The sequence below is a fragment of the Periplaneta americana genome, chromosome 5 (assembly GCF_040183065.1).
Source record: "Periplaneta americana isolate PAMFEO1 chromosome 5, P.americana_PAMFEO1_priV1, whole genome shotgun sequence".
Classification (NCBI taxonomy): Eukaryota; Metazoa; Arthropoda; class Insecta; order Blattodea; family Blattidae; genus Periplaneta; species Periplaneta americana.
Genome location: NC_091121.1, coordinates 123038023 through 123052188, shown reverse-complemented (window position 1 = coordinate 123052188; position 14166 = coordinate 123038023). Strand labels below are relative to the sequence as shown.

The 14166-nt window shown below is 36.4% G+C and overlaps 1 protein-coding gene across 7 annotated transcripts in view; it reads right to left on the bottom strand.

Moving 5' to 3' along the window:
* The window catches only part of aft (cap methyltransferase 2), a 500824-nt gene that overhangs the window by 365187 nt on the left and 121471 nt on the right, over positions 1-14166 (bottom strand). For all 7 annotated transcript variants that reach the window (XR_011332243.1, XM_069826496.1, XM_069826502.1 and 4 more), the window contains exon 3: positions 12380-12541. Coding sequence is in view for 6 of the 7 variants with exons in the window: in XM_069826496.1 (XP_069682597.1) it covers positions 12380-12541 (162 nt within the window). In the remaining variant the exon portion in view is untranslated. The remainder of the gene's footprint in view (positions 1-12379; positions 12542-14166) is intronic.

Genomic DNA, 14166 nt, shown 5'->3' with positions numbered 1-14166 from the left:
TATTTAAAAACAAACTGTCAGTTCTCAGTTCACAGTTCGTTTGCCTTGGCTAGCTATTCTAGCTCATTCACTCAAGTTCACAGTATCTCGAACCCAAGACTTTCAGAGACAGTCCACTGAACTTCGAACTCAGGTCCCCCAACTGCGGTCCACCGCACGTCGAACCACAGACTCCAGATAAGCGGCACTCGTCTGGACGCTCGCACAGTTGCGGACACACACTCAAGTCGAACTCCGGTCTCGAAGCTGGCTTCACTGCTACACAAGACTAACTGGCCTGCTGACAAAAAACTAAAAACTGGCTGCCTCTTTCTTCGCGTCTCCTATTGATCACTAAATCATAGTTTCCAGAAAGTACGATCCTGGAAGTTTCTGCTTCTAGAGACTTGTTCTCGCTGCTTCGTTTCTTCACGATTGTGTTCGGGAGGTTTAGTCTCCCCCCTTCACCTCGCACAGCCAAACACCCACAGCTTTGCGTCCCCCTTTGCCTCGCGCCGCAGTGCATCTCCTCTTGCCCTCTTGGCATGCAGACGTTCCCCTTATGTCCGTCTCCCTCGCGCCGAGGGTTCGAATCCCGATGCAGCTGTCACAATATCAACAGTATCAAAGGCCTTGCTGAAGTCAAGTAAAGTCAATAAAGTCAGTTTACTGCAGGGTTGCCACATGTACGACTATAGTCGTACGCATACGACTATTTTGACTAATTGTACGAGGTACGACCGCATTCTATGTCGTACGCAATTTTGTACGACTATTTCACTAAAGGGAGAAAATAACTGGGAACTTATAATTTTGGTTTATAATTAAAATAAAATTGATGGTTAATTCGTCCCTTTTAGACAATTTTTCTTCCTTTATTATGTCCTGGACTAATATGAAAGAAACGTGCTTTTAAGAGAGGGGGACGGGGTGCTTTGAAAATCGATCTGGTAACTATGCTTGCCATGCAAGTCATAATTTGTCATCTTGAGCTCTAGGTTTCACGTATTTGGCACGGTTATAACTAGACGTCGGATTTTAGGTAAAAACCTATTTTGTTCCTCATGATACAGTATATACAAAAGAAAAGTTGTATATATACGAATTATGGAAATATATGTTCGGAAATGGTGGTTCTATACAACCTAAAAATACCTAATTTCATGTTAGAAACTATTTTTACCTAATTTTACATTTTCCAATTTCTACAGTTGGTAATATGGAAACGCTGTGTACCCATAATTCTGTATGCCAGTCGTGCCTTGACAACAATCGCAGCATAGTTCGTCTCCTCTATTCATTACAGTGTGAGATTTCAGAGCGAAGACATTGTATTTAGTGGAAAGTAAAACATGCCGAAAGTACCGAGTAGCAGATTATCTCTGATTCGGCAATGGCTACCTACAAGAATTTCCTAATTTCTCAACGGATGGAAGAATTATTCACTGCGATGTGTGCCATAAAGAGGTGAGTAAATTTTATAAATTTGTGTAACACTTAGCATTATGTTAAGAATTATCGAAAATGTAGGATACTCCATGTAGTGAGTAGCTTCTAACTAAATAATTCGGAAAAGATTTTCTTTTTATTTTCTAAATTTCAAGTTAAAAGAAACTACGAACGCTTGCCGTAACGGCTACCACATTTTGCTAAGTAGATTTCATTCATAAACACTTCATGAAAATAATTTATTTCATAAATTTCATAAATTTTATTGTTATTTTTAGGTATGTTGTGAACAAAGGTCACATTTAACCCAGCACGTTAAAGGAGCTAAGCATCAATCAAATTGATAGAAGAGGTGACAGAAATAATCAACTTGGTTCCTGGTTATGTTGGTGAAAAAGTTTCTGAAAGACTCAAATCAGTGCTTCATAAAAACCCAGGACTGACAGTTCTCCGCACAGTTGCTGACATCTTGGCTGGTAAAACACCTGAACATGAATGTGCTGTTCCCTTGCATCTAATACCAACATTTAAATATGCTCTGGTGTCATCAGTTGATGTGGAACACTCATTTTCGGCATATAAGATGGTGTTATCTGAGAAGCGACGCAGTTTCTCAATGGAAAACGTAGAAAAGGTGTTAGTTGTTTACTCTGGCTCTAATTATGGACATGTACAATAAAATAATGTCAAATGTTTCGGCTAATTTGTAATGGGAAATGAAATGTCATTTTTTGTTCACCTATTTTTGTAATTTTAGAACCTAATTTGATTTGTGATAGAACCTATTTTAGGTACCCAATTTAAGATTTTTAGGACCTAAAAGTCCGAGGTCTAGTTATAACAAAGTAATTCGAGTTTAATTTTACTCACTTCCTTGTTCCTTCAACAAAGGAAGTCGTTTATCAATTAAACAGTACCGCAGTAGCATTAAGAAATCTACTAAACGCACGGAGATTACAGAGGTGTCGGGTTTGAGTCTACTGTAGATGAATTAATTTGATATAATTTTCAGCCGCCACATTGACTGATACTAGAATAGGCCTATCTGTCGCAGCGCCGGCCAAAGATCAAATTTCTGCTGACAATAACAAAGTTGTTTCTAACCAAGCGTCATCATGCATGCCTTACGGCGATGACAGTTGATGATGATATGGGTGGTGATTTGTTTCAATGCTGGATGTCATTGTCGATATGAACAATAATTAGTAGCATTTTTAATTGGAACTAAAATTTACTGGTTGATATATGTAGTTATATAAAATTTTAATTATGATTTATTTAACGACACTCGCAACTGCCGAGGTTATATTAGCATCGCCGGTGTACTGAAATTTTGTTCCGCAGAAGTTTCTCTTACATGCCAGTAAATCTACTGAATGAGCCTGTCGCATTTAAGCACACTTAAATGCCATCGACCTGGGCCGGGATCGAACCCGCAACCTCGAGTACAGAAGGCCAGCCCTATACCAACTGCGCTACCAAGGCCGACCATGATATATATAAACTCCGGCCTGCTAGTTTCACAATCAGACATGCTAAGCCATTACAACACAGTGGTGGACTAGAAATACATTAGGAAGTTGAGAAATGTACGACAGTTTTATGCTGAAGTACGACAATTTTCATAAGCTAGTACGACGGTTTCGATTCCTTCATCTGGCAACCCTGGTTTACTGTCATCCATAGCTTCGCATATATCTTCATTGACTTTCAGTAATGGTAATGCAGTTGTGGTGCTGTGGCCAATCCTAAATCCTGATTGGTAGTTGTCAAGTAAGCTGTTATGGTTTAAGTATGCTGTCAGTTGCTTGTGTACAGTACATTCCAGTATTTTTGATAATTCAGTTAGGATGCTAATAGGTCTATAGTCGTCCAGAAAAGATGGAGTTTTATTTTTGAAGAGAGAACGGATAAGGCTTTTTTCCAGAGGCTTGGAAAATTAGCAGTAATAAGTGAAGTGTTAAATATGTGTGTCAGTGTAGGTAGTATTATGTCAGATATCAAACAGAGTAATTTAATATTTATTTTATCTACTCCCACAGCTTGAGTCGTTATAGATTTCAGTGTTCTTTCCACTTTTAGGTCTGTGTCATAAGAGAACTGAAACTTCTCATAATTCGGTAGTGGGGTATTTCGTAGTTCGTTAATAGTCACTATTTTTTCCGTCTCATCTAAGTTAAGTGTCTGCACAGATGAAAATTGGTCATTAAGGATTTCTAAGGGAATCCTAATGTTATCAGCTTCACATCTAGTGTTTCCTAGTCCTAGGTTCCATATATTTTTTCATAGTCTCGAGGAATTATAGCCCGGTGAGGAAAGGTTATGAAAATGTTTTAGTTTTGCATTCCAAATGGTCTGAGTAGTCTTATTACGTAATTGTTTATATTGGTTATAGAGAAGGTCGCTTTTGTCACATCCGTACGCTTGGTAAGCCGCATCCCTCCTCGCCATCAGCTCACGTATGTCATCCATCATCCAAGGCGCAGGAGGTTTCTTTGTGCGTTTCTTTATTAAAGCGCTTTCAGAATAAGAAGGCATATAAGGCGGAGCTAGTTCAGGCCGGTCTATGTCGACTAGCCAGTGACAGTGAAGCAGTGTTGCCTAGTTAAATCGTCGCGAAGTCTCGCTGAAGCGTTGCGTATTAGTTTCTTTCTTGCGCGCACAATACTTATGGCTAGGAATGAATTTTAAGCTATGGCATTCGATAGAGCTCCGAATTCTGAATCCAACAGTACAAGAATGGCAATTGTATGTCAACTGGTTCGCGTGTTATCGCATTAAGAGTAAACAGAGATGTCCAACCTACAGCATAGAACATATTTTGCTCTGAATTCCGTCTCTGTAAACGAAGATAGAATCTGTTTATTTTCAAATTCAGATGTGGACTGTTTTCTCTTGTGTGATGTGTAACTTACCATAACAATGTCTCTTGAAGGGATTGCAATTGGCTCTGGTGTTTCATCTGTTATATGCAAAGGGATAGTCCAACACTCACAAGCGAGGAGTGTGGTATTTTTATATATAATTTTTTAAAAGGACTAACATATTATTCAGTGCGTGTCAGTTCTTCACGAACAAAGAATCTGACTGCAGAGACGTGTGGTTTAGAAATGCATACGTTATCTCATATTCTCGGACAGTACAAAGAGACAATTAAAATAGGTGGTATACTTGAATTTACCTCTCCTGGAAAATAACGCAAAACAAACGTGTTAATTATTTGTACAATTTTCAGAACCGTGTATTACTTCATCGTACAATATTTTAAATACATTAGTACTATGTGTTAGCAGTGCCATTATAATAGAACGTGGAAAGAAGAAAGCTGAGAATAATCATAGGTACGATTTTCATTTTTCATTGGAATATTATACATGGTATAAGACGTAATATTGCATAAACATATGAGATATTTGGATGATATTGTAAACATAAACACTCCTGCCTCTTTTTCCATGAATTATACGAAGAGCACTAACAACATCCTTCCTTAAGAGCATTAGAAAGCTTTATAAAATGAAGCACATTAACTACATTTCACTTTTAAAATAAATACAGGCATGCTAAGAACGAGGAGATTTTATAATTCCAAAACTCAATTTCTATTTTAAAAACCTTTCGTTATTGGATTACGGTTTTCATATTCGCTTCTGTACAAACTACCTTCACTCGTAGGTTTATATTGCCACAGGCCAGAGTGATAGAACATAGAATCCTGGACTTCTAGGTAGGTATAAGCTTGAGGATTAAATTTAATTAGATGGGCTTGATTTAATAAAGTAAAAGAAAGTAATCTTCAGTTTCAATACGAGTACTGAATTAGGCCTACATATGAACAGATATGCTTATATTCTTATAGCCGGATTCTTAGTCAGAATATGGAACACTGGACTCTAGATATGTAAAAATTATATGATAAAATAAAATTAGATAGACTTAGTTTATCAGAGAAAAATAAAATAATCTACAGTTCCAGTATGAGCACTGAATTATATATGAACACACATTATGATTATGTTGCATTATAGCCAGATTCGTAACCAGAATGTAGAACCCTGGACCCCTAGGTATGTATAAGCTAGAGAATTAAATTAAATTATATAGGCTTCATTTAACGGAGGAAAAATAAAATACTTTCCATCTTCAATACTAAATTACGTATTTAACAGATATGTTTTCGTTTTGTTATCGCTAGATTTTTAGGCTGTCCCTACGAACAAACTGTACCTTATCTTTCCTCTGGAGAAATAAACAATAATAAATTCAGCTTTGCTGTACAAGGAAGTCTGAGTAAGAATTAAATCATTCTTTCTCAGACATTAGCAAAGTAAATTTCTACATATCTGTCACTTTATTTCGCAAGTCAGTGACTCCAAGAGCTACTGATCTATGAAGCGAAGAAGTAATAAAAATTGAGATGAGAATTACTTCAGTAAGAGTAATTATATTTAAACATTACACACAATGAAGAAACAGGTCTCGACCTGCTTTCTCAGCGAGAGGGCTGCAACTGATATGTTCTGTCCTTATCTGTTGTCTCTGTCTTCCATGTCTTGTGCACTGTGCACTGTGTGACAATGTCGAACTGTTCCTAGCACTCAATTGGCTTAGGCCATATGCCTTCTTATTCTGAAACCGCTATAGTGATGCGTGCTTGTCATGTAGTCTAAGAATGTATTCAAGCTGGGCAATTTTTTCGTCAACAGAGTACGATGTCCAAATACTATGCCAGGAGATTTGTAGTGCATCAGTATACAGTGTCGTCTGGTCAATTTGTTTTAAGTCACGATATGATATAAATTTTGGTTTAGGCTTAGGACATTTAATGGCATAAGCTAGGTACAAGATATCATGACATGATATAGCCGAAGCTGGGCTTTGCCCATGAGCTAACACTCTTTCTGGATTGTTGGTAGCAATAATGTCAATCAGTGTTTCAGAATGCTGGGAATGATGGGTAGGTTGAAGGGGAAGGATTTGCATATCAATCGCTTGGAACATAGTCTTTAGTTGTCTTGTATGTACTGAATCTAAGGCCAATAAATTTGTATTGAAGTCACCCATGACACCGTGTTCATAATGCGTAATTACATTGAGTACTGAATTTTCTAATTGATTAACATCATTTATATGTGGAGGTTGATATAACTTACTTACTTACAAATGGCTTTTAAGGAACCCGAAGGTTTATTGCCGCCCTCACAGCGGTCCCTATCCTGTGCAAGATTAATCCAGTCTCTATCATCATACCCCACCTCCCTCAGGTTGATATAACACACATAGTAAACATTTTTGGAAACCTGTAGTGACTTCGATAAATAATTCTTCCAGTTTGGTATTGTACTCTCCAGGGGATGCATATATAACTTTAGGATTTAAGTCTGATCTAACATAAGCAGCTGTTCCACCTCCACACCTCATTAATTTACCATTTGTAATTAATATATATCCATCTAAATTAACAATTGAGGAAAGAAGAGTGGGTTTCAGCCAAGACTCAGAAATTAAAATTGCGTGTAGGTTTAAAGAAGAGAATATAGACTGCAATTCGCCATAACGAGCAGGAAGGCTTTGGGAATTCAAGTAGGCAATATGAAGGGATGAGGGATGTTTTTCAAACGCTTTTGTGAGAACTGTTTTCACCTCAGGGCTGCTGGGCAGATTACGGTCTGCAGTGGCAGGAGGAAAGGGAGAGTGAAAGTCACTGATCAGTATTCTGTCAGGGGCTGCCAGGGTGACATTTCCAAGAGTCAGGTTAGCCAACTTACACAATTTTACAACTGTATAAGGTGTGGACTGCAAAAACTAATTTAACTACTCTAAAATTAATATAGGTTAATATAAATTATTATTAATTTTAATTATTAAAATATTAATAATGAAAACAACTAACATCTAAGTAATGCTAATGGGGTTATGATATAATGAAAATAGTAATCTAAAACTACAGTACAAATAACAATACTGTACTACTAATAGAATAACTAAAACGTTAATGGTTAGCTATAAAGTAATGACTAATGGCATCGCTTATGACCCTAGCTCCATTACATTATTTAATCTTCTCTTTACATTGCCCTCCTTAACAATAACAGAACCATCTAGTGACCACACATTAGTCACACCGTATTTACTAATAGCTTCACGCAACAATTTATGTCTGGCACTGGTGAAACCTCCCTCACAGTTATTTGACTGCCTTTCAAGTCTTTTATTGCGGAAGACCTCACTCCTCTTTCTATAGGAAAGAAATTTCACGATGATGTCCCTGGGATGATCATCTGTCTTTTTCCCCACATGGTGGCTCCTGTCTATGTCACTCACCTGCAGAGATACTCCTGTTTACTCTGCCACCTGGATGGCAATGACATCAGTATCTTAATTTTCTTCCTCCGGGACACCAAATATGCGAAGACACTGTCATCATTGATATTGTTCCATATCATCTATCCTGCACTCCAGATGTCGAATCTTCTTGTCCCGGTCGTCCAGTGCATGTTTCAGCTCGTTCACTAGGCTCCTGCTTTCCTCTAGTGCCATGCTGAGCTCCGCTACTGCTGCAGTCACCAACGCTTGTATTAAGTTGGCAAAAGTTGCCAACATGGTGGTATCTTGAAGCATCTGCTGCACTATGCATTTCACAATATTCTCAATCTCATCCTTAACATCCTTTTTCGGACCCATATTGCAACTTTAGACACGATAATGTCAAGAAGATGATTGAATTAATTACTTGCACACGATATTGCAGACTAATGGCTACTTACACCTACGAAAATAACTGGCTTGGTCACGAGCGATATGCAGCACGTCTTAACTACTATCTGCCATTACTCAGTTTCCCCCAGTCTGGTGATCTAGAAGGCCAACTGTTCAGAAAATTCCTAGTAATTACATGATCACCAAATGTGTTGCGCAATAGTGTTTTTATGTTATTGTGTATGTGAGGTGGAGTGCTGTCTTGCATGAAAAGAACATTTTCGATTTCATGATTCTGTAATGCTGGTATTGCAAAGTCTTGCAACATTTGAAAATATTGCTGCCTGGTTACAGTCACTGTTTTTGTTTGTCCATTTTCAATTTCTTCATAGAAATACGGTTCTATTACGAAAAGTGATATAAAACCATATCAAACAGTAACTTAAAGGAGCAGTCCGCAATAAAATCCCTTATTTCGATTATATTATAGGATGTTTACCAAAGTAATTCTTGGATTAACGGCGTTTGTCGCATCGCTCTACGCCTTTCAGTTTGCGAAATATTAAAGGTCTTACTGCAAGCTCTGTAGTCATAACCACTGATAGCTTCATAAGACTGCGTTGTAGTTCCGTTTGACATACAGCGCAGAACGAGTAAATATATATTCATACGTTACAGTCAGTTATTATTAACACACTTAGGACCTATCACATGCATATACTGTAATAATAATAATAATAATAATAATAATAATAATAATAATAATAACAATAATAACTTACCCATTTTAAATTTCGTACTCATAGTGATTAGAACTTGGGTCTGGTAAGGGTTCAAGCTGAAAAGGTTTAATATGTCGTTCCATTATAACCTAAGTCAATGCCTTCACTGAGTGAGCGAATGTATGTGAGACGTGAAATATTCGTTATGAATGGACTGCAAATACGTGTTTATCTCACGTCAACAATAAATTAGGACATGGTTTATATTAATCTATTGCGTCATAGTTGTTGAGTCACACGGTTTAGGCACGAAGCTATGTTTGGGGGAACCTCTAAAACATGTGGATCATCGAATTGCGGCAGCTGATAACCAGAACTACGTCCAAGATATTTTTCTGTATAATATCTTCTCTCCACGCATTTTTCTTCCAGCTTTGTGTTTTGTCTTCCACCCATCGTTTAGTGGCTTTAGAGTATTGGACTCTGGAGCCAGTTACATCTCTTTTCACGTTGTAATTATGGTCCATTATCGCAATCATAGTTCTTGTTACCATTCCACCAAATGGAAAGTGTTTTCTCTTAGGAGTGTAAAGCAATCTCTCGTTATGGTATGATTCAAATTTGCTGGTGTGACAAAATTGATTAGTCTGATTTAGGTCTTTTAAAAGGGCAGGGTTACATACAACTATTTTCAGAGCATTGTAATCGCTGGATCCAGGTTCGATCCATTCCCTCTCACTATTGTATGGGTGAATGTGTGCACATTTTTTATTATGTCTCTGTTTCTCCCCATTCGTGTATATTACAAACATGATTTAATACAGAAATGAATCTGTCTTCTAAGTCGTCAGAATCACCTTCACATGTAGCACAAGACCACATAGGTGATTTATGATGCTCTCTTTCCACATTTGTGCGGCGGCTTTAAGCTTTTTGCCATGTGCCAAATGTCAAATTGATAGCCCATCCATTCACATTTGGTCCTTATCAATTACCTAATTCCTCTATGGCGGTCCGATAGAAAGAGGGTAATATTCATTTTTTCTTTTAGGCGATCTAGAACTTTTTCGCATGCTGCTTCGCCTACAATTAGACCTTTTTGAAGAACTACGAAGTCTATAATCTTATCTGAATCGAGGTTCATTACACTGTAAGGCACATATTTTGCACTGTAACTAGGTGAGTAAAATTGGCCATCACCGCGATTTGCATGTTTTTATCTTTTACGGAATTGATAAGTTGTTCATGAATCTAAAATAAGTACATCTGACTGTTGGTTCTACGAATTTTGAAATTATTTTATAAAATGTTGTTTTGCCGGTGAAACATAGTTGTAAAGTTTTTGAAAATTTTTCAAACAATTTGTATCTTATATCGCACAAGTATAACGCAGAACTCACTGCTATGCTTCACCTCTGTTCAGACTTCCACTCCCAATTACGGGCATTCTGGCACACTGCATTAACTTTCAGCAATGGTCCTATTGTTTCTACCAAATATTTGTAAAAGAGGAATGACAAATATTACAGAAGAAAAACAAAATTTGTAACGCTGACCAGAATACAAAAAACACTTTTTGACTCCCTATTTACTTTCTGTTCCATGTGCAGCATCCTCGGAACCTGATGAATTAGAATTTGAAGTTTCTTCTTCTATTTGAAAATATGTCTCTAAGTCAGTTTCTGCTCCCTCACATCTGATTCACCACACACATTTCTTAGCGTCTCACACAGCTTTGTTTATATTAGATTCCTGTGAATTTTCAGCCTCATCGAGAACTACACACACGTCAATATTTTCAGCTATAGGTGCATCACTGCAACTTGCTATTGCTTCTTCGACGACCTTCTTTCATTTATAAGCAGAGGAGCATGTAGATCAGAACTGTCTTGGGGAGATTCTCCTTTCAAAAACAGGAAAGGGACAGAAGTTTTCTTAATTTTCATAGGAGTTCTATTGTCTCTTCAAAATCAGTTTCACGGAAATGACTGGAACACACAACAGTAGTTTTCGATAGTGTAAACCTTTTCTGTTGATCTTCTTCACCCATGTTTTAAATCTTTGCAGTAACTTTTCTCTGTTCGGAAACACATGAAATGATACTCCCTTCTTCATGTTCTGTTTTTGTTGTTCCCTCTGAACACGAAAAATCACAACACCACAGCATTTTAAACTGTATTACGATACAATTTCTTCTGTTTAGTCTACTGTAGTTCAAAATCGTTCATATAAAAGGAAATACGTCTACATAAAACCACAAAATTGGTAGGTGCTGGTTTTATGATTAAATGAAAAGCAAAACATGACTTCACACAATCATAACTACTGTAAGTCCGAAATTCTGTTCATGTATACTATGACGAGAGAAGATTATTTATTTTAATACAAAGCGCTGCACTGCACTGCACTCGCCGATGTTCTCGGCCTACTACGCAATCACACCAGTTCAGTGGCTGTGACGTCATACGTATTTGTGCGGAGTCAATAACTCAAGAACCATGCCTCGCATTGACATGCGGTAAATTACATTCTACTTAGATTGAAAAACGTGTTTGATTAAAGCCAACTTAATTTATAGCGGACTGCTCCTTTAATATCATGTAATCCTTGCTGTATAATTGTGTTCTGATTATCTTCTGCCCATATCCTGCAATTATGAATGTTAACACCTCCATTCAATTCGAAATGTGCCTCATCTGTCCATGTCTCAATCCAGATATTTTCTCAATGCATATGCATATTGTCTATTGCATTTGTAGGCCAATTCAAACTCATAAAGATGAAATCATTGTAAAATTTATTAAAATTACTCTCCTACAACTGCCGTCTGTATTCTGAACAACATTACTGTTTATACAAGTGTGACACATTTACTACAGCAACAAAACAAGCATTGATAAAAAAACCCCAGAGCTTCTAAACAGTAATGATACCTACTGTACATGAAATCAAACTGCTGATATGTACAGAAGATACACCTGTTTCAAAATGACATGGGTAACAATGATTTTTGTAACTCAGTAACTAATAAATGTGGTTTGAAACAAGATAATTGAACCAGGCCAATAATGATATATTGGTTAAATACTTTGAGAGTAAAGTAAGCATTTTAAAAATATCATATACTATTCAATTAAAACTCTCTGAAATATTAAACACCACCTTTCAATCTTTTTATATTCATGGCTATCAGGAAACAAAAAAATCACTGACTTCGTCACAAGGATTAAGGTGGTAATACAATAAGGTATTCCTCAAACACATTAAATGCCTTTGTAACATTGACACTACAATGCAGTGAGTGGTTAGCATAATGAAACAGCCACTTTATTCCAGTAAAATAAAGGATTGTTCTCTTTATTGTAACTTTCAGGAGGGATACTAGCAGCCTTCCTGAAATTTACAATAAAAAGAACAATTCTTTACCCCTGTCCAGGATTAAACTTGGACCTTCCAATCTGAAATAAATCACATTACCTATTGCTACGCTGGAAATGAGATGAAATTACACAAGTTTGTAAGAGTCTTACCTGGGTCAGAAATTCTGGTTCAATTTCCTTCCGTAACTTCCTTTGGATCTCGCCAGCCTTGTTCATAGCACGAGTATGCTTGTGCCAGTCATTGAGATTGTACAGGTCTAGCTTGCTTTTCACGGAATTTAGTTCTTCTTTTAGTTTCTGTAATCTTTCCTCCTAAAAGTAAATACCATCAATGGTCAAGTAAACTAAGTGAAGTTGATATAAAATTTGACATTGTATGATATGGTCAGTCCATCTTCATAAAACAATGACAAATGGAAGTGGGGGACGAGAGCAGATGTTGATGACCTAAAAATAACCAGAAAGTGACTAATAAAATGCCCTTACATTGACAGTGTATGATACGGTCAATGCATCTTCATAAAACAATGATAGATGGAATGGGGGATGAGAGCAGATGTTGATGACCTAAAAGTAACTGAAAAATGACTAATAAAATGCCCTTATATTTACATAAAAATGTCCTAAAAGTTAGAAAAAAAACTTAGAAGTTAATAAATTAAAGGTAGGGGATTGTATGTGGACAGATAATAAAAAGGAGTGGATAGTTTTTAAAATAAATAAAAATTTCTCTCTTGTTTCTGTTTTTGCGGTATTAAAAATTAATTCTCATTTAATACAAATTCACACATGACCATGGTTTTGTATTGCAAAACAGAGTAAGGTGTTGACTTTTAAACTGCAGTAAAATTAAAGTTTATTCAGAGCAACGAAAATAACAAAACCTGCTATAAAATTTTATTTATTTTTTTAGGCTGTGGCAGTCATATGATGCACGAACATTGAAGGTATGAAAAAAAAAAAAACTTTAGGATGATCTTGAACTCCAGTGTCAATGTTTGCAGTAAGATAAAATATAACTTCATTGACAATTTCAATAATTATTTCCTTTTACAATATAAACTGTATTAGATAAATACATATAAGTATAACATATTATTGTCATACACTACGTAATACATCAATGTTTTTAAACAGGTATAGCACAAAAATTTCGAGTTACAAAAAGTTTATGACAGGGCTGCTGTACAACTGCTACAATATTAAAAATATACTTACAAAAATCTTTTGAAAACTGGATGAAAAAACTTTCAGGTATGATAATCTCAATAGGAGATCAAAGTCTATATTCTCTATTTCTTGATGATAAAGTGCTAATAACCCAGGATTATGATGACAGGACTAGGAACATGCTAGAGGAATATGATAGATGGAGATTAAAAATAAATTTAGAGAGAACATTTGAACCTTACCAGCTAATCCTCTCATTGTATTGTCACACTGGAATTAAACTCTCCTGTTCCATACAAGTCTTACCCTGAGGCTAAAATTATTATTAGAATACTGCCTTCTTCTGCTCCCTCCCATACTTCGTAGTTTGGTGACAATAGCACTAACATCTTCCCCTAACATGCCTCTAATTTGGACAGGTAGATAGGTAGGTGTGTTGTGAATTAGCTACTGTATTTGTGTTCTGTGATGATCTGTGAAGTACTGTAATGCCCCCGATTAAATGTTCGAGAAGAGATCTTGTGGCACAGTGGATTAAGAGAAAAGAATATCTTAGAACAGATAGTGAAGAAATTTATTGTGATTGTTGCAATAAAGATCTAAATATTAACATTTTTACTACAAATTAAATATTTAGGATAATATACGCCTATTTTAGAAAACATTATTTCCATCCACCTTGAACATATTGCATGTGAATTTGGTGTACTTGGTCAGAGTGCTTGGCATTCATCTGATAATCACTAGTTCTAGATCATCATGGCATT